This window comes from Thamnophis sirtalis, unplaced genomic scaffold (assembly GCF_051295495.1).
Source record: "Thamnophis sirtalis isolate CommonGarterSnake01/CBP01778 unplaced genomic scaffold, rThaSir2_p1.2 scaffold_1, whole genome shotgun sequence".
NCBI lineage: Eukaryota > Metazoa > Chordata > Lepidosauria > Squamata > Natricidae > Thamnophis > Thamnophis sirtalis.
The window spans coordinates 2,645,473-2,665,299 of NW_028261381.1; the positions used below are offsets into that span (position 1 = coordinate 2,645,473).

The 19,827-nt window shown below is 39.9% G+C and overlaps 1 protein-coding gene across 1 annotated transcript in view; it reads right to left on the bottom strand.

The window, feature by feature from the left end:
• UNC80 (unc-80 subunit of NALCN channel complex) overlaps positions 1–19,827 on the bottom strand; it is a 158,316-nt gene that overhangs the window by 116,984 nt on the left and 21,505 nt on the right. The window contains exons 8-14 of the mRNA XM_087706462.1: positions 17,291–17,552; positions 15,927–16,061; positions 10,480–10,696; positions 7,621–7,740; positions 4,872–5,140; positions 3,310–3,726; positions 396–527 (exon numbers count right to left, since the gene is read on the bottom strand). Of these exons, the coding sequence (XP_087562588.1) occupies positions 396–527; positions 3,310–3,726; positions 4,872–5,140; positions 7,621–7,740; positions 10,480–10,696; positions 15,927–16,061; positions 17,291–17,552 (1,552 nt within the window). The remainder of the gene's footprint in view (positions 1–395; positions 528–3,309; positions 3,727–4,871; positions 5,141–7,620; positions 7,741–10,479; positions 10,697–15,926; positions 16,062–17,290; positions 17,553–19,827) is intronic.

Genomic DNA, 19,827 nt, shown 5'->3' on the forward strand with positions numbered 1-19,827 from the left:
ACCTTCCTTGTCTCCTCATCACTACTCCAAGGCATGATGTCAGGAGCACACTCCCTTCGGCTCTCACCGCTGCTCCATGCCTCAGGCACCTCCTGGTGGCCAACCAGCCTCTCTGCGCCCTGCTCGGAGTCGGAACCCTGTCCAGGGTCCTCCACATCCTCTAGAGCTGACTCATAAGGCTCCTCGCTGGCGGAGTCTGTTTGTAGCTCCAACGGCTCTTGCTGGGCCACAACACTAACCAGTATGTTGGTATATGACTAAACACTGTACCCTAAGCACAGGCTTCAGAGTTAACTACTGGAAAGCTATTGAAATCCGTGGTATCCAAATATTATGGATTGAAAAGGGGAGATATTTGGAAGCAACTTCTTTCCCATCCTTTGGCAGTTTTATACCTGATGTCTCAGACGGTCTCCAGAGAGCCCTCGGTGACCTTCTCCACAGCCATATGCACAGCCCAGAGACTTCACAATTTTTATCAGCATTGTCAGAGCCAGCCTATGCGTACTCACGGGAGTATTTTCATCCTTAGTAGCACAGCATTTGAAGAAACCAGAAAGACCAGAGGAAAAAGTTATTCAGTTTACGATGAGAATCAGAAAAACAATAATATCAAACTGGTATACACCAATTTATCTATTGACAGAATAAAACTTACACGGAAAAAAATGGTCTATAAATGATAAAATGCGACCATTAAGGCTTAAAGTTTTCTTTAAAGGAGACAGCTTTAATACTGGTAAACAAAAAGACCAGTTTTATATGAATAGGTTGCCTTGGTCTGATCAAAAGACTTTGAAACACGGAGAGAAGCAATTCCCTTTATTGTTTACAATCTTGGAAGAAGTTAGAATACACAGTGCGGATGTATTCCAGATCCAGCATCTCCTTCTCACAAACGTCAACCAGATGCCCCTGGAAAGACCACCAAGAGGACATAAATGTAGTAACCTCAGAAAGCACACCTGTTTTCTACAACAGCCAGCTCTAGAAGGTATACTATCTTTCATCCTGGCTATACTATTGTTACTGGTGGTCTGATCCATGTTTTCTTATTCCCCTTTAAAGTTGTCTATATTGTTGGCCATCATGACATCTTGGAAAATTGAGTAACAGTGGGATACATGCACACATATTTCATGTGGTCTAATCTTTCTCTAAACCTCTCCTGAGGTTAATTGAGTTACTCTGGATTGTAGTACTTAGAACTGCATACAGTTCTAACTGCATTCCACATATGACTGCATGTTAGATTTTGCAAGAATACAATTATATATAAACAGTTTTGCTTTCAGGTCCCATCCTAATGAATTCCAACATGGAATTTGTCTTCTTCGTAGCATTTACTGACTAAGTTGGTATCTGTACTAATTATTCATCACATCACAAGATCTTTCCCAGTCAGGTGCCAATAAGTGAAACCTGCATGCTTCACTCCATTTAAATGTAGATCCACACAAAGGTCTTCACATTGAGGTAGAGGTGGGTTCCTACCAGTTCGCACGTATTAGGTAGAACCGGTTCGTCAAATCTACGGAACCGGTTAGAAGAGGTTCCACTAGTGGACTCGGAAAGCAGGCCACACCTACAGAAGAGCTTCCAAATTTTTTTGAAACCCACCGCTGGTCCTTGGATATGATTATTCTACACTATCATGCTCCTATTTATAAAACTCAGTGCCTCTGTGAAAGGTAAGGATGACTACTGCGTTTGTGGTGCAATCAGAACATTGCGTGTGTTGAAGTTGTTTTAACGCAAACCAAAGATGCCTTTTAAAAAACAAGTTTACATCACATTCTTATGCATGCCAGTGCTGTGTGTGGGGTAATTTAAGGTGGTTCTGACAAATGTTGTTGGCATCTTCATATCTGGTCACATGGGCGGCAAGCCACTCCCATCCAGTCACATGGGCGGCAAGCCACTCCCACAAAGGAGGCCACACCCACAGAGTAGGTTCGAACAATTTTTGAAACCCACCACTGCATTGAGGGCAATTGATCCGTCAGTTGCAATTCATGTATCAGCTTGCTGAAACTTTTATTTTGCAAGATTGCTGATCTGGTAGAACTCAGAATAATATGCAGTTCTTCAAAAGGCAGTATTCTTGCATTTGTTGTTTGTAGCTCACAGTTTTACAACTTTATCCATGCTAATACTAATAAAATGTGGTTATTGCAAAAGGTGTACAAATCTAACTAGAAGAAATTATTCAAGTTAAGATGGGAGTGTAAGAGCATCCTTCTAATTTTTTGCTTCAGGAAATTAAACCATAAGATCAAGATCTTACACTGCATGTCACATACACTGAAATGACTTGGATAATTCTTTTATGTGCTCATCTATCCCATACTCCGTTTCAATCTTTACACATTCATGTAAATATCTGAATAGGGATATCATATGACAACACCTCTGAAGGCAAACAGAAATAAGAACAAATCTTAATTAATAGCCTGGGATTTTAATGATGCAGGAGGGGGTGCGCAGGTAAACCCACCAGTGGCTGGCCAGGTTAGGTGGTCTTATTAGAATGGACCTTATAAATTCATATTAGCTTGGCTTTTCATTCTAGTGCCCTGGAGTTCCAAAGTTGACTTTTAGCTGGAGTGAACTTTCTCTCCAACTTCCTCATAAGTATTATAAATAGGGCTGAACAGTGTGGCAAGACCCTGTAAAGGAGGGGCACAGGAAGCCAGGCGTGGGTGTCAGATAGAACAGAGGTAAAACAGCTGACAGCTTAAGACATTATAGGAACTTCTCCTTTTGTATTTTTCCTATGTACTTCTCTGTAACATTCCAAAATGAACTTCTCCTTTTTGAAATGTCATGCTTGTCTCGTGTATGGAAACGCCTTGAGAATGCACAGTGTGGAACACGGCATAAAAGTAGGATCCTGGGCAGAGCCCAGGCAGTTCAGATTTTGGTGTGTGAGCACGCTGAACTCGATGCATCAAATAAACCTGTTTCTCTCACCTTCGTGGTCTCAAGTCCTGGTCTTTCGTAAGTAGATTACAAACCTCAATCTGCTGCAACATTAACAATTTGCAAAACACAATATCAGAAGTTAAATCAGGCAATGGACTATCGCAGTGGTCTCCAACCTTGGCAACTTTAAAACCTGTGGACTTCAACTCCCAGAGTTGCTGGCTGAGGAACTCTGGGAGTTGAAGTCCACAAGTCTTAAAGTTGCCAAGGTTGGAGACCAATGGACTATCGCATCAATATGGAAAGTTTCTCTAAAAATGCCTTTCAGCATTAACATAATAGTATTGATTGATCAACCATGAGCCCATTACAGCTCCAACGTACCTTGTCTTCCTTTTTATCATTCTTTTCGAAAGATCTTCCTCCACCTTCTCCCCCTCCTTCTCCTCCTCCACCACCACCTCCACCATCTCCTCCACCACCGCCTCCACCTCCAGCAGCACTTCCAACGCATCCTCCACCTCCTCCTCCACCTTCTCCACCGCCATCTCCTGTTCCAATTATTGGAGCAGTCCCAAATCCAGGCGCTGAGGTAGTCACGGCCCCCTTGAGTTGAAAGGAAGTTTCACTTTGTCTCTTTTCACTGGTCTCATTCTCCTTATTCTCACTTTTCCTTCTGACCTTCTCCACACAGGGTACCACCCCGAGCTGAAGCAGGCATTCCACAATGTTGAGGGCCACATCACAAATTCGGGAGCTGATGTCATGATTCAAGACCAAGTAAACTGCTTTAAGAACCACCTTGAAAGAAGAAATGTTAAATACTATATTCATTGTTTGCAAAAAAAAAACCCAACTGCAGGTCTCTAAAGAAATGGTCTAAATGTGATATTATATAACAAAGGGACATGTTCAATTATAGCATAATAGCAGGGGAATGAAAATATGCGTGCACCATTTATTTAAGCCACCCTAAGCATGATCCAGATTAACTTTCTGGTAGCAGTGCTTTTTAGCTGATCCTTTGATAGAAAATAGTTTGCCTCTCCTTCTCTATCAACATCCTGAAAAAGATCAATGCTTAGCATTGCGCAGTTGGGTCCTGAAGGATACCAATAAATTAATATAAAGTCTCTGTCATGGAAACCTATTCCTCCACCCTAATCAAAGGTTCTGCATGTATGGAAGTTTAGAAATTAGCCCTTCCACTAAGATAGCAATTTTATTTGAGCAGTGTCTGGAATTTGAAAACAACTCAACAAGATTTAAGCCTGCTGGTCACTCAGTGGCACTAAACTTTATACTTCTAAACTCCCTGAGAAATGGCAAAATGAACTTCTTGATTTAGCAATAGCAATAGCAGTTAGACTTATATACCGCTTCATAGGGCTTTCAGCCCTCTCTAAGCGGTTTACAGAGAGTCAGCATATTGCCCCCAACAACAATCCGGGTCCTCATTTTACCCACCTTGGAAGGATGGAAGGCTGAGTCAACCTTTGAGCCGGTGAGATTTGAACAGCCGAACTGCAGAACTGCAGTCAGCTGAAGTGGCCTGCAGTGCTGCATTTAACCACTGAGCCACCTCGGCTCTTGCATTTGCATTTTTAACCTCCTCCATCCTTCAAGTGCAATGTGAGCAACAACAAAAAATTTAAGGCATAACGCAGGATAAAATAAAATATGTGACTCATACATAAAGGAGATCGTGTTTTCCACATAATATTTCCATTTTTAACCAGAACTTTCTATACGACCCTGGTTTCAATACAATGCTGTGTTAAATTCTTCTCACTGAGAATCGGTTTTATATTTTACATTACTACTAATTGGTGGAATGACTTTTAGGTAGGGCTGAAATGGAACAAGACTGCATACTTAAGGGATTTTGATTTGCATCCTACAATAACTAGCACAGAAATGAACATTGCTTTTTTCTCGATCATTACCGAAAGATCCAGCATGCCATTCTTGTGGACAAAGTTGCTGGTGCCATCGATGTGATCTGTATCTTCCAGGCAGCTGTAGTTGATGCAAGAATCTGTCAGACTTCGAGGGAGATTGGCACATGCCAGGGGCTCATGGGGCATTTCTGGGATGGGCACCTGGTTACAGAGCTTGCGCATGTGTTCACTGAAGAAGTCAGCATAGCCCACATTGAAAGAGGCCAGTGTGGTATTGAAGGTGGCCACCGTGATGGTGGAGATTTGGGATCGTACTGCAAGAGAGCATCACAGATATTAGTTCATTGGACAGAGCACTTGATATGAAGGTGTAAGTTGATTCATTTAAGTGTAATATTCAGCTCTGGAACATTACAACTATTATTCACAACTAATTAAGTGTATACTGTATATACTCGAGTATAAGCCTAGTTTTTCAGCCCACTTTTTGGGCTGAAAAAAGCCGCCTCGGCTTATACTCGAGTCAGTGAAAAATTTGCCCGAAATGGAGGAGAAAAAGGGGCGGGGCCATGCCGCTGGGTGACACTCGTGAATGGCCCAGCGCCCCTGTGAGTTTCCCCTCCCTCTGTGTCAGTTTGCCGCGCAGCGCGCACCGCACCATCCCCCCTCCTCACGTTCTAATGTAATGCAGGGCTGTCTTACGATTCCCCTTCCTCCCCCTCCTGCCGCTCTGCAACGATGTCCCACCTCCTCGTTATGGCAAGCAGCCACATAGCGATGTCCCACCTCCTCTGGTACAGTGATCCAATGATAGGAATCACTGTGCCGTGTGTCATAGGAGGCGGGACATCGCTCCCGCGGCTGCACGGGACATCATCATCACAGCGGGACATCAGCATCATGAGGTGAGTGAAGTATTTCATTGAATACACCGCTAGTTTACTGTTTTTCTTTGAAATAAATATTCAAAAACATTATTGGTATCTATTTTTATTTTTGAAATTTACCGGTAGCTGCTGCATTTCCCACCCTAGGCTTATACTCGAGTCAATAACTTTTCCAGTTTTTTGTGGTAAAATTAGGTGCCTCGGCTTATATTCGGGTCGGCCTATACTCGAGTATATACGGTAACCACCTATAAGCGGAACTAAATAGAGGAAAGAAAAATCTATTGGTCTATTTTGGAACCCTTGTAATAGAGGCGGTTTGCTCCCAGTTTGGCCCAGTTCGGCCAAACCAGTAGTGGTGGCGGCGGGAGGCTCTGCCCACTCACCCAGATGCTTCTGCGCATGCACAGAAGTGTTGCATACACATGCAAACCCACACATGAGCGAACTGGTAGTAAACCGGTTAGCAACCCACCACTGCCTTGTGAGATCAGCAACATTTGGGGAAATTTAGTTGTTCATACAAACTTGTTAAAATTAAATATGTATATTGAAAAGGAATTATAAATGCCATCAACACAAAAGGGAGTTTGCTCAGAAGCTGAAATACACCAAGGGAATTAGAGGAAGAGTGGGAAGCAGAGGAGAGAAGAAAGATAGGAAGAGAGGGATAGGAGAGAGGGTGAGGGGGGAAAGATGAGGCGTATAAGGAGGAGTGGTAAGGGGAGAGAGGAGAAGGAGAAAGGAAGGGGAAGTAGAGTAGAAAATGATGGAGGGAAGACAGGATGTAGAAGAGTGGGAAGCAGAGGAGAGAAGAAAGATAGGAAGAGAGGGACAGGAGAGAGGGTGAAGGGGGAAGATGAGGTCTATAAGGACGAGTGGTAAGGGGAGAGAGGAGAAGGAGAAAGGAAGGGGAAGTAGAGTAGAAAGTGATGGAGGGAAGACAGGATGTAGAAGAGTGGGAAGCAGAGGAGAGAAGAAAGATAGGAAGAGAGGGACAGGAGAGAGCGGGAAGGGGGAAGATAAGGTCTATAAGGAGGAGTGGTAAGGGGAGAGAGGAGAAGGAGAAAGGAAGGGGAAGTAGAGTAGAAAATGATGGAGGGAGGAAAGGATGTAGAAGAGTGGGAAGCAGAGGAAAGAAGAAAGATAGGAAGAGAGGGACAGGAGAGAGGGGGAAGGGGGAAGATAAGGTCTATAAGGAGTGGTAAGGGGAGAGAGGAGAAGGAGAAAGGAAGGGGAAGTAGAGTAGAAAATGATTGAGGGAAGACAGGATGTAGAAAGGGGGAGGAGAGAGGGGGAAGAAAGTGTCAGATAAGGTATAAATATGGTGTATGGAGAGCAGAAGAGCCAATAACTGGGTTTTTTTCCTTTGGTAGTTGATGGTAAGATGAATTGATGTAAGTACTTAATAATACAACTTCATATTGACTATATAATAGTATACATGTGATTACATGCTATGAAAATGGAAAATAAAAACTTTTTATGATCAAACTTAAGTTCAAACAATATATCATCTTTATCTACAGCAATTCCTGCAACACTAACCCCCTTCTGTTTTAATAAGAAGGCTCGCTTATAGCTGGGACCTGATATAAGCACAAGTCCTGGAAAAAAATTCTGGGTAACTCAAAAGTTTGTGATTTCTCCTAGGAGAAAAATGAATGTAGCCATATTTCTAATTCTAGCTCAGTGTTTCTCAACCTTGGCCACTTGAAGATGTCCGGACTTCAACTCCTAGAATTCCCCAGCCAGCGAATGCTGGCTGGGGAATTCTTGGAGTTGAAGTCCGGACATCTTCAAGTGGCCAAGGTTGAGAAACACTGTTCTAGCTGGTTGTCATCTGGGCTTCTTCAAGAACTATGTGCTGGGAAATCACTTGCTCATACTCTTGAATATCACCTCACCATGGCTGTTGGAATGGTCTGGGATGTCAGTAACCAAAGTGTGATGGGAATGGGAATGCCGAGCACTTAGACTTTCCATCTCGGTAGGTGTATCGGAGCTGCCCCGCCTTGTAAATCTCCCTGGAGTAGGAAAAAAAGACATGCATCGTGCTGTTAGTGCTGTGGCATCATTTCGTTTTGTTTTTTGTTTATTTTGTTACTGTTTTGTTTTGTTATTTCTTGCTATTCCATCTCTCGCTCGGGAATCATTTGCAAACGGAATAATATTTAAAATAAAAATAAAAGACAGGACTACGATTCACAGGGACTGTGCCTTTGTGAGCTGTCACAATGCACATTTCAGATCATTACAATGTCCACTGATTAAAGAGACTTTGAAGGAGGCATAGGTCAGCAAGAATAGAATAGAATAGAATTTTATTATTTATATGCCGCCCTTCTCCGGGAGGACTCAGGGCGGCGAACAATTCAAAAGGGGAAAAGGGGAACATAAAAACGAAATACAAATAATAAAAATAAGCAACAGTCGCACAACCATACATGTCGAGAGGGGAGGGAACTCATCACCCCCAGGCCTGCCGGCAAAGCCAGGTTTTGACGGCTTTTCAGAAGGCCTGGAGAGAGGTGAGGGTCCGAATCCCTGCGGGGAGTTCGTTCCAAAGGGCCGGAGCTGCCACAGAGAAGGGTCTCCCCCGGGTAATAGCCAGGTGGCATTGGCTGGTAGATGGCACCCGGAGGAGGCCAACCCTGTGAGATCTAATGGGTCTGTGGGAGGTAATTGGCAGCAGGCGGTCTCTCAAGTACCCAGATCCAATACCATGAAGGGCTTTATAAGTTACGACTAGCACCTTGAAGCGTATCCGGAGACTAATTGGTAACCAGTGCAGCTCGCGGAGGATAGGTGTAACGTGGGTGTACCGAGGTGCACCCACAATCGCTCGCGCGGCTGCGTTCTGGACGAGTTGAAGTCTCCGAATACTCTTCAAGGGCTGCCCCATGTAGAGCGCATTGCAGTAGTCCAGTCATTTGGTTGAAGCGATGGGTTAAACAACATTGGCAAACTCATTTATTCTGAACTGGGTTTAACAAGAGCCAGTTATAAATAATATGGGATTTCCCCCTTGCCAATCAGTGGGTAGGGGTGAAGGATAGGAAAGGATATTTGGCCTTGTATTCTTGCTCAAACATCAGCTGATTTTCTTTTTATTCCAACGCATCAGTTTTATGGCTCATAGTGTCTGTTTTTGTTTTGGTGGGAAGTTATATATCTTATTTTATTTTCATGGATTATGATTCTTAAAAGTGGGCATGACTGGGCATCCCTGGATCAGAGAAGTCCTGGAAGTGGCAGCAAACCTGCAGTGAGGAGCATTGCCACTGTATTTGTTACTACAAAGAGTATGAATCAGTGAGAAAGTGCTATAAAAAAGAATGAAAATGCCCCTTCCCTTTCATGTAAGATGAAGAGACCAAGAAAATCAGTGCCTTAGTTGTAATGCAGGGTGATTATTAAGTGACTTAAGAGCTTTAAAAGTTCGATTAGAATGGATCAATGAGCTGGAAACAATCTGCTTCCAGTGAGCAGAAAATAATTAATTCTTGAATAATTATCCAGATTAAGCAAACAACAGATACGTAAGATTAAAAGAAAAATTTGCACAAGTAATAACATATAATAAATGGGATTCCTATAAGATTAAATTAATAAGTTATGTTGGGTGCCATTCAATGTTGTAAATGGACTTTTAACTGCCTAATGAGATTTTCTTTCAATCTTCTACCTCCTTCACTACTTTATTCCTCATTTTTCCTCCAGGCTGGTCTGGTGATCCCTTAATTCTCGAGAGCAGATCGGAGGAAGTCTGAACAGTACAATTAAAACAAGCAGTACAAATAGGAAAGAATAATTCATTGTTGTTGTTGTTCCTGTGATTATCAGTAGATAGACACCATTGTGTACCAGAGGTGGATTCCTACCAGTTCGAACCTATTCGCTAGAATCGGTTCGTCAAATCTACCGGACCGGTTAGAAGAGGTTCCACCAGTGGACCCGGAAAGCAGGCCACACCTACAGAAGAGGTTCCAAAAAAATTTTGAAACCCACCACTGCTAAAGGGTTAGGGGTGCAAGGATCTTGTAACTTGACAGCTTTAAGACTTGCATGCTTCAATGCCAGAGTTCCTGAGCCAACGTGACTGGAGGAGGAATTCAGGGAGTTGAAGTCCACAAGTCTTAAAGCTGTCAGGTTTGAAGACCCCTAGTTTTTTCTCTAAAGGGTTAGGGGTGCAAGGATCTTGTAACTTGACAGCTCTAAGACTTGCATGCTTCAATGCCAGAGTTCCTGAGCCAATGTGACTGGAGGAGGAATTCAGGGAGTTGAAGTCCACAAGTCTTAAAGCTGTCAGGTTTGAAGACCCCTAGTTTTTTCTCTAAAGGGTTAGGGGTGCAAGGATCTTGTAACTTGACAGCTTTAAGACTTGCATGCTTCAATGCCAGTGTTTCTGAATAGCTACTTGGACCGACCTAAGTACTAATTCATAATTTCATATCCAGTCACATGGGTGGCAAGCCACTCCCATCCGGTCACATGGGTGGCAAGCCACTCCCACAAAGGAGGCCACACCCACAGAGTAGGTTCCAACAATTTTTGAAACCCATCACTGTTGTGTATTTATTTAATTTATTTATTTATAGACTCAGGGCGGCTTACAAGTAAAAAAGGGGAAGGGAAGGACATACAAAAACAAGACAACATTAAAGTGTACACTCCGTGATTATAAGCAACTGATGTCCATAACCAGTAGAAAACTCTGGTTTATTACAAAAGTTACTTGTCTTCAGTAAGAGCCTTTTATTCACCTAGAATAGTGGTTTGCCACCCTCCTCTCTCAATGCCACGCCTGTCTTCGCCAATCCCAGAGAAGCTGCCAAAGGAGAATGTGCTTCGGGTAGGTGAGACATCCAAATGGTCTTCATGGAGTAGGAAGGGCACTCCCATTCGCCGTTGCCTTTTCTTCCCCGTGTGGTGGAAAGGAATGGAGCCTTTGCGTTCACGATCTTCCTTGCGGCTCTTGAACTGCAGGGAAAAAATGTAGAGGAAATCTATATAGGACAACTCATAAGGGAATTGCAGAAAGCATGAAACAAGAATTCAGAGTTGCTTCAACCGTGAGATGGGTGGTATATAAACAAAAAAATCTCTTCTCTGAGGCTCAGATTCTTGAAAATAACCTGGAATTAATTTGCTTTTCCTTTGGGCCTAGGCTGTTTTATCTAACCAGGGGCAGGCGACATTTAGGTGACCAAGAAACAGGTTTATTTATTTTTTTCTAGAAGGCTGAAGATCCCACAGTATTAGGTTACCTCAGTGGTTCCCAAACTTGGCAACTTTAAGACTTGTGGACTTCAACTCCCAGAATTCTCCAGCCAGCTCTGCTGAGCTGGCTGGAGAATTCTGGGAGTTGAAGTCCACAAGTCTTCAAGTTGCCAAGTTTGGGAACCACTGGGTTACCTCATAGCCATTAGCAATACAAGTTTCTCTGGAGAGTGGATACTTGTCCTTACAAAACCCTATTTTATTTTCATGTTTTTTTCTACTTCAAAAGGACTAGATACAGTAGTGATCAAGGCATATGTGGTTGCAGGTACTTTTGAGCTACAATTCCCCAATCCTGATTTAAAGCAACCGGACTAGGAAAAGATGTATGTTGCATTAGTAATAGAGTTACAAGTGAATTTTAGCTCATTAGAAATGGTTGGGTTTTAGACTGATGGAGAGATGGGTTTGGGTGTGGTGTCATAAAATACAGAAGCAACCATGACATTGCAGTGAAATATATGTATGTCAGATGGGGATGGTGCCAATAAGACTGGAAGATATCAGGCGATGCGCATCTGGAGTTTGATTCAAAAACTGGAACTGGTTTTGTATGTGTGAAATGAGTGCACAGAACCTTTAACGCTTAAGAAAATATTGTAATTTTCTCTATGTTGCATAAGAAAATATTGTGATTTTCTCTATATTGCATAAGAAAATATTGTGATTTTCTCTATATTGCATAAGAAAATATTATGATTTTCTCTATATTGCATAAGAAAATATTGTGATTTTCTCTATATTGCATAAGAAAATATTGTGATTTTCTCTATATTGCCTAAGAAAATATTGTGATTTTCTCTATATTTCATAAGAAAATATTGTGATTTTTCTCTTTAATGCATAAGAAAATATTATGATTTTCTCTATATTGCATAAGAAAATATTGTGATTTTCTCTATGTTGCATAAGAAAATATTGTGATTTTCTCTTTAATGCATAAGAAAATATTGTGATTTTTCTCTATATAGCATAAGAAAATATTGTGATTTTCTCTATATTTCATAAGAAAATATTGTGATTTTTCTCTATATAGCATAAGAAAATATTATGATTTTCTCTATATTGCATAAGAAAATATTGTGATTTTCTCTATGTTGCCTAAGAAAATATTGTGATTTTCTCTTTAATGCATAAGAAAATATTGTGATTTTCTCTATATTGCCTAAGAAAATATTGTGATTTTCTCTATATTTCATAAGAAAATATTGTGATTTTTCTCTATATAGCATAAGAAAATATTGTGATTTTCTCTTTAATGCATAAGAAAATATTGTGATTTTCTCTATATAGCATAAGAAAATATTGTGATTTTTCTCTATATTGCATAAGAAAATATTGTGATTTTCTCTATATTGCATAAGAAAATATTGTGATTTTCTCTTTAATGCATAAGAAAATATTGTGATTTTCTCTTTATTGCATAAGAAAATATTGAGATTTTCTCTATATTGCATAAGAAAATATTGTGATTTTCTCTTTAATGCATAAGAAAATATTGTGATTTTCTCTTTAATGCATAAGAAAATATTGTGATTTTCTCTATATTGCATAAGAAAATATTATGATTTTTCTCTATATTGCATAAGAAAATATTGTGATTTTTCTCTATATAGCATAAGAAAATATTGTGATTTTTCTCTATATTGCATAAGAAAATATTGTGATTTTCTCTATATTGCATAAGAAAATATTGAGATTTTCTCTATATTGCATAAGAAAATATTGTGATTTTCTCTATATTGCATAAGAAAATATTGAGATTTTCTCTATATTGCATAAGAAAATATTGTGATTTTCTCTATGTTGGATAAGAAAATATTGTGATTTTCTCTATGTTGCCTAAGAAAATATTGTGATTTTCTCTTTAATGCATAAGAAAATATTGTGATTTTCTCTATATTGCCTAAGAAAATATTGTGATTTTCTCTATATTTCATAAGAAAATATTGTGATTTTTCTCTATATAGCATAAGAAAATATTGTGATTTTCTCTTTAATGCATAAGAAAATATTGTGATTTTCTCTATATAGCATAAGAAAATATTGTGATTTTTCTCTATATTGCATAAGAAAATATTGTGATTTTCTCTATATTGCATAAGAAAATATTGTGATTTTCTCTTTAATGCATAAGAAAATATTGTGATTTTCTCTTTATTGCATAAGAAAATATTGAGATTTTCTCTATATTGCATAAGAAAATATTGTGATTTTCTCTATATTGCATAAGAAAATATTGCGATTTTCTCTATATTGCATAAGAAAATATTGTGATTTTCTCTATATTGCATAAGAAAATATTGCGATTTTCTCTATATTGCATAAGAAAATATTGCAATTTTCTCTATATTGCATAAGAAAATATTGCGATTTTCTCTATATTGCATAAGAAAATATTGTGATTTTCTCTACATTGCATAAGAAAATATTGTGATTTTCTCTATATTGCATAAGAAAATATTGTGATTTTCTCTATATTTCATAAGAAAATATTGTGATTTTTCTCTATATTGCATAAGAAAATATTGCGATTTTCTCTACATTGCATAAGAAAATATTGTGATTTTCTCTACATTGCATAAGAAAATATTGTGATTTTCTCTATATTGCATAAGAAAATATTGTGATTTTCTCTATATTGCATAAGAAAATATTGCGATTTTCTCTATATTGCATAAGAAAATATTGCGATTTTCTCTACATTGCATAAGAAAATATTGTGATTTTCTCTATATTGCATAAGAAAATATTGCGATTTTCTCTATATTGCATAAGAAAATATTGTGATTTTCTCTACATTGCATAAGAAAATATTGTGATTTTCTCTAAATTGCATAAGAAAATATTGTGATTTTCTCTATATTGCGTAAGAAAATATTGTGATTTTCTCTAAATTGCATAAGAAAATATTGTGATTTTCTCTATATTGCGTAAGAAAATATTGTGATTTTCTCTAAATTGCATAAGAAAATATTGTGATTTTCTCTATATTGCATAAGAAAATATTGCAATTTTCTCTATATTGCATAAGAAAATATTGCGATTTTCTCTATATTGCATAAGAAAATATTGTGATTTTCTCTACATTGCATAAGAAAATATTGTGATTTTCTCTAAATTGCATAAGAAAATATTGTGATTTTCTCTATATTGCGTAAGAAAATATTGTGATTTTCTCTAAATTGCATAAGAAAATATTGTGATTTTCTCTATATTGCGTAAGAAAATATTGTGATTTTCTCTAAATTGCATAAGAAAATATTGTGATTTTCTCTATATTGCATAAGAAAATATTGTGATTTTCTCTATATTTCATAAGAAAATATTGTGATTTTCTCTATACTATGCATGGAAGGATAAGAATAATTCCACAATATCTCAAAGTAACGTCGTCCTCTGGAGCTCTCTTACATATCCAGTTTCATTTTGGCGTTTTTTGCACTGTCACAAATAATTACCAAAATGCACTTAAGAACATTCCAAAAACGATGTGACAAGTTAAAGAAATCCCAGCAGTTGCACTTAACAATCTTCTGACCTTTTCTTAAGGAAAAGCAGCCTCAAGAAAAGGAGGGCACTTTCTCCTTCCAGATCATTTTGTTATTTAAAAAAAACCTCCACCCCCACAGTTGTTCTTCCTTCCTATCAGCTGCAGGAGATGGCATTGTGAAGGTTACTTTCATTAGGAAAAAAAATAACAATTTCCCTCCAGTTGCTTTTGGTTCGTTTTGTTTCTCAGAGGTGGGTTCCTACCAGTTTGCACCTATTCGGTAGAAACCGGTTCATCAAATCTACCGAACCGGTTAGAAGAGGTTCCACCAGTGGACCCGGAAAGCAGGCCACACCTACAGAAGAGGTTCCCAAAAATTTTTGAAACACACCACTGATACACACACAGAGAGAGACACAGAATCACCCAGAGAGAGAAAGAGAGAAAGAGAAAGAGAGAGGAAGGAAGAAAGAAAGAAATAAAAAAGAAAAAAGGAAAGAAAAAGTGAGAGAGAGATGAAAGAAAAAAAGCTAAAAGGGACAGAGAGACAAAAGGAGAGAGAGAGAGAGAGAGAGAGAGAGAGAGAGAGAGAGAGAGAGAGAGAGAGCGAGCACATGGCCGGCAAGCCACTCCCACCAGGTCACATGGCCAGCAAGCCACTCCCACAAAGGAGGCCACACCCACAGAGTAGGTTCGAAAATTTTTTGAAACCCACCACTGATACACACACACACACACAGAATCACGCAGAGAGAGAGAGAGAAAGAGAAAGAGAGAGGAAGGAAGAAAGAAAGAAATAAAAAAAGAAAAAAGGAAAGAAAAAGTGAGAGAGAGATGAAAGGGAAAAAGGAAAAAGGGACAGAGAGACAAAAGGAAGGAGAGAGAGAGAGAGGGAGAGAGAGAGAGAGAACACATGGCCGGCAAGCCACTCCCACCAGGTCACATGGTCGGCAAGCCACTCCCACAAAGGAGACCACACCCACAGAGTAGGTTCGAAAATTTTTTGAAACCCACCACTGATACACACACACACAGAATCACGCAGAGAGAGAAAGAGAAAGAGAGAGGAAGGAAGGAAGAAAGAAATAAAAAAAGAAAAAAGGAAAGAAAAAGTGAGAGATGAAAGAAAAAAAGGAAAAAGGGACAGAGAGACAAAAGGAAGGAGAGAGAGAGAGAGAGAGAACACATGGCCGGCAAGCCACTCCCACCAGGTCACATGGCCGGCAAGCCACTCCCACAAAGGAGGCCACACCCACAGAGTAGGTTCTTGAACATAGACTATACTAGGCCATAGATCTTAATTGTACCCCATTATGAAAGTAGCAAGAGCAAATATAAGGCTAAATCCAATTGCAATATTAAACCTCCATCTAGGAAAATGCAGTTCGTATGCCGTTTAGGGATCACACGTGGAATTTAAAACGTTCATAGTTTTACCTTTTTAAATATATTCATTCCCAAATCAGAGGAGAGATCTGGAACTGCTGATCTCCTCAGGTTAGTTAGGGATACTTTGGCAAAAGCTTCGGTGCTTAACGATTTTTCTTCCTCGTTACATTTCATTGTGAGATCCTACACTCCCCAAGAAAGACAAGGAAAACACAAGCATGTAAAATGGTGGTTTTCGTCAGCATTTCTTTCCTTTGGATGATAGAGAATTGGAACCTTGTGGTACCTTGAACTGTAATGTTTTGAATATGAATAAAGGTTTTTATTTAACATTTCCAGTGCTAGTTGTTTCCTATCATTACGGACATCCTTCTGCCCATATTCCGGTTTTCTCTCTGTAATCTTGCAGTGTTCCCTAGAAAGTTCAGAGAACAGTCTTCACTGGCTACTTGAGCCGAGGTGACGCAGTGGTTAGGGTGCAGTACTGCAGCCACTTCAGCTGACTGCTATCTGCAGTTCAGCGGTTCAAATCTCACCGGCTCAGGGTTGACTCAGCCTTCCATCCTTCCGAGGTGGGTGAAATGAGGACCCAGACTGTGGGGGCGATATGCTGACTCTGTAAACCGCTTAGAGAGGGCTGAAAGCCCTATGAAGCGGTATATAAGTCTAACTGCTATTCCTATTGCTATTTCTGTTGCTACTTTGGAATCCTCATACCAGATCGTGTTTCCTGAAAGTCTCATTCTTCTGAAGACTTCAAGATTTAGCTAAAGTTGTTGCTATTCCTAAATATCTCCTTATTTGCACCTCCCTCTCTCCCCTCTTCCCCTGCTTTCTTCTTCATTGAATCTCATGATTGATAATATAGAAAAATACTAATCAATACTTCCTCTGCTTGTTTATGATTATAATGACATCCATTATATTTTGTTTCTCACTTTATTTAGGTTCTTTTATCATAAGCACACCAAAAGTAACCAGAGCCGAGGTGGCGCAGTGGTTAGGGTGCAGTACTGCAGGCCACTTCAGCTAACTGTTATCTGCAGTTCAGCGGTTCTAATCTCACCGGCTCAAGGTTGACTCAGCCTTCCATCCTTCCAAGGTGGGTGAAATGAGGACCCAGACTGTGGGGGCCATATGCTGACTCTGTAAACCACTTAGAAAGGTGCTGAAAGCCCTATGAAGCGGTATATAAGTCTAACTGCTATTGCTATTGCTAAGTAAAGAGACATAAACAATCTACAATAAGTAAAGTTCAATATGTATATCTAGAACTTTGATGATAATAGTGAGTACTTTGTTCAGCAATGCATAATTAAACATGAACTTCAATCCTAACTTGCAACTGAACTTTTGACCAGGTGTTTATGTTTAAAACTGGAAGTATTAGCCATCCGCTTGCCTGATTTTACCTGTGTTTTGTGAGTATTGACTAATGAAGGTGTAGCAGCCACCATGGAACTACTGCGTGGTCTTGGCAGTGGTGGGACTTCTGGGTCAAACGATTTATCTGGCTTTTCTTCTAACATGTGGCGCAACCTCTGGAGATAATACATCAAGGACCATTGTGTGCCTTCCTCAGACCAGTGTGGTTGAAGCAGGCATCGTAAGACAGCGACATCAAAGTAAGTGGCATAGCGGGACCTTTGGCATGGTGGGATCACTAAAGACACTCTGTTACGAAGAGCAAAAAGAAGCACATTAATCCAATCAGTTGAGGAGTCAAGGAACAATCAAGATGTGGGCCCCGAGGGTGGTAAACCATTATTTAGGAAAAAAGGTAACACAAACCGATTAATATGAAATGCAGCTTTTATTCTAAGACTTAGGTGAGTGAAGAAGAATGAAAGGGGCCCAGTTGAATTTAAAAACTCAGCATTGCTGGGAACGTTTCAAAAGGGAGAAACAGCCCCTCTATGGATTCCATGAAAACCTGCCCAATTCTTCTGCCATCTCCGCTGGGCACATATTTCAGATTCTCCTTGACGTATGTGATAATTACATTAATTAAGTTTCAAAGAGAATATATTCTGGAAAGTGCTAGCTTATAAATTGTGCTTAAAAACCAAGGGTCCAATCCAGTGGTGGGTTCCGTACCGGTTGGAACGCCCCCAGCGTCAACCACATGGACGTGTGTGGCACACGCATGTGTCATCCTTGCCTGTGACATTTCCACAAGCCTCTGCGACGCTCCAGCTGCTCGGCGGAGAGTCACGCAGGCGCTGTACGTGCCAAAAGCTTAACGCACAGGTAAGGAGCTTGGGAGGGCAGGTGGGCCCTCCGGAGCACCGTACTGGAACGGTATCTAGTGCTCTGGGCAGGCTCTGGTACGCCCGTACCAGGGCGTACCGCCTGCAACCCACCACTGGTTCAATCACAACCAAAAGACTATTCTTAAATTTACACATGAATATACCAGTGGTGGGTTCCTACTGGTTCGGACTGGTTTGGCTGAACTGGTAGTGGTTTGATGGCCTGGGTCGCTGGAACAGCAGTAACCCAGGCTTGCCACGACCCCAGATCGGTTTTTGTTTTTTGCTTCTGCGCATGCACAGAGCAATTTTTATTGCACTGCGCATGCGCGCACAGTGCACATCACGTCTACACACACACACATGAAGCGCCCACAAGCGAAGTGGCAATAGCAACTGCCGGAACCAACCCCTGGAATATATTCTTCTTAGATTGCCAAAGAATTGTTGGCTTTTTAGGTATACACTCCCAAGGGGAGTGTATAAAAAATCCCACTGCAAAGGATTCCTAAGATTGAATATAAACATGATCATATTGCCTACATTTATAACAACATAAACTCATAAACTCATCAACATAAACTCATCATCAACATAAACTCATCATCAACATAAACTCATCAACAACATAAACTCAGCCGAGGTGGCACAGTGGTTAAATGCAGCACTGCAGGCTACTTCAGCTGACTGCAGTTCTGCAGTCCGGCTGTTCAAATCTCACCTCACGCTCAGGGTTGACTATTGCTATTGCTATTATTGTATCCATGTCCTATGTTATATTCTCTGATAACAGTATGGACAATACTAGTCAATGTGGTACATTTCAGCCAGTATGTCACAAGCACCTCGAGCCCAAATTTACCCTGAATATGCCATTCTATGAGTGCTTGGATATCTCCTCTAGAAACCATCTTGTTTTCAACTACTTTATTTATTCATATCTCACACATTGAACGTATGAATAAGTATAAGTATTCATTGTGACTATTACAAGAAACAGTCATCTCGTTTTTTGCTGGATACTATATGATTCATTAAAGGATCCGCTTTTACGAAAAAGATGCGAACTGATATACAGATAAAAGAAGGTTTGAATTCTTTTTCCTTATAAATAGAACGTAAGCTAAATACACAGTCATGTTATCTTTCACAGAGAAACAAAAACATAAGAAAAATGTAACAGTGAGACTATTTGGGGAAGAAAGCTAAGGAAACTTTAGGCAGACATTCTAAAATCTAAATGAACTCCATCAGAATTGTACAGAGCTTTTCGCTGTGCTAAATAAGACCAATTCCTATTGTGCCTCTGTAACAGAATACCCAATCAATTGTTCAGCAAAGGCTTTTTGAGCAAGTTGAAAGATCAGATAAATTACTTTTGATTGAAATAATTACATTCAATGTTCTAATTTCTGACGTGCCTTGTGCAGGGGAAAAAAAAGTTTCCCAAGACAACTACAAATTTGTGGTACACAGTACAAATAAACAGATTGCAAATCCATGTTATAGCAATATGTTAAAAAGGTCATGAATCTCCTATACACCTTAGATAGAACTTGGTTACAACAATGTCATCTTATGAGCCGAGGTGGCGCAGTGGTTAAATGCAGCACTGCAGGCTACTTCAGCTGACTGCAGTTCAGCAGTTCAGCTGTTCAAATCCCACCAGGCTCAAGGTTGACTCAGCCTTCCATCCT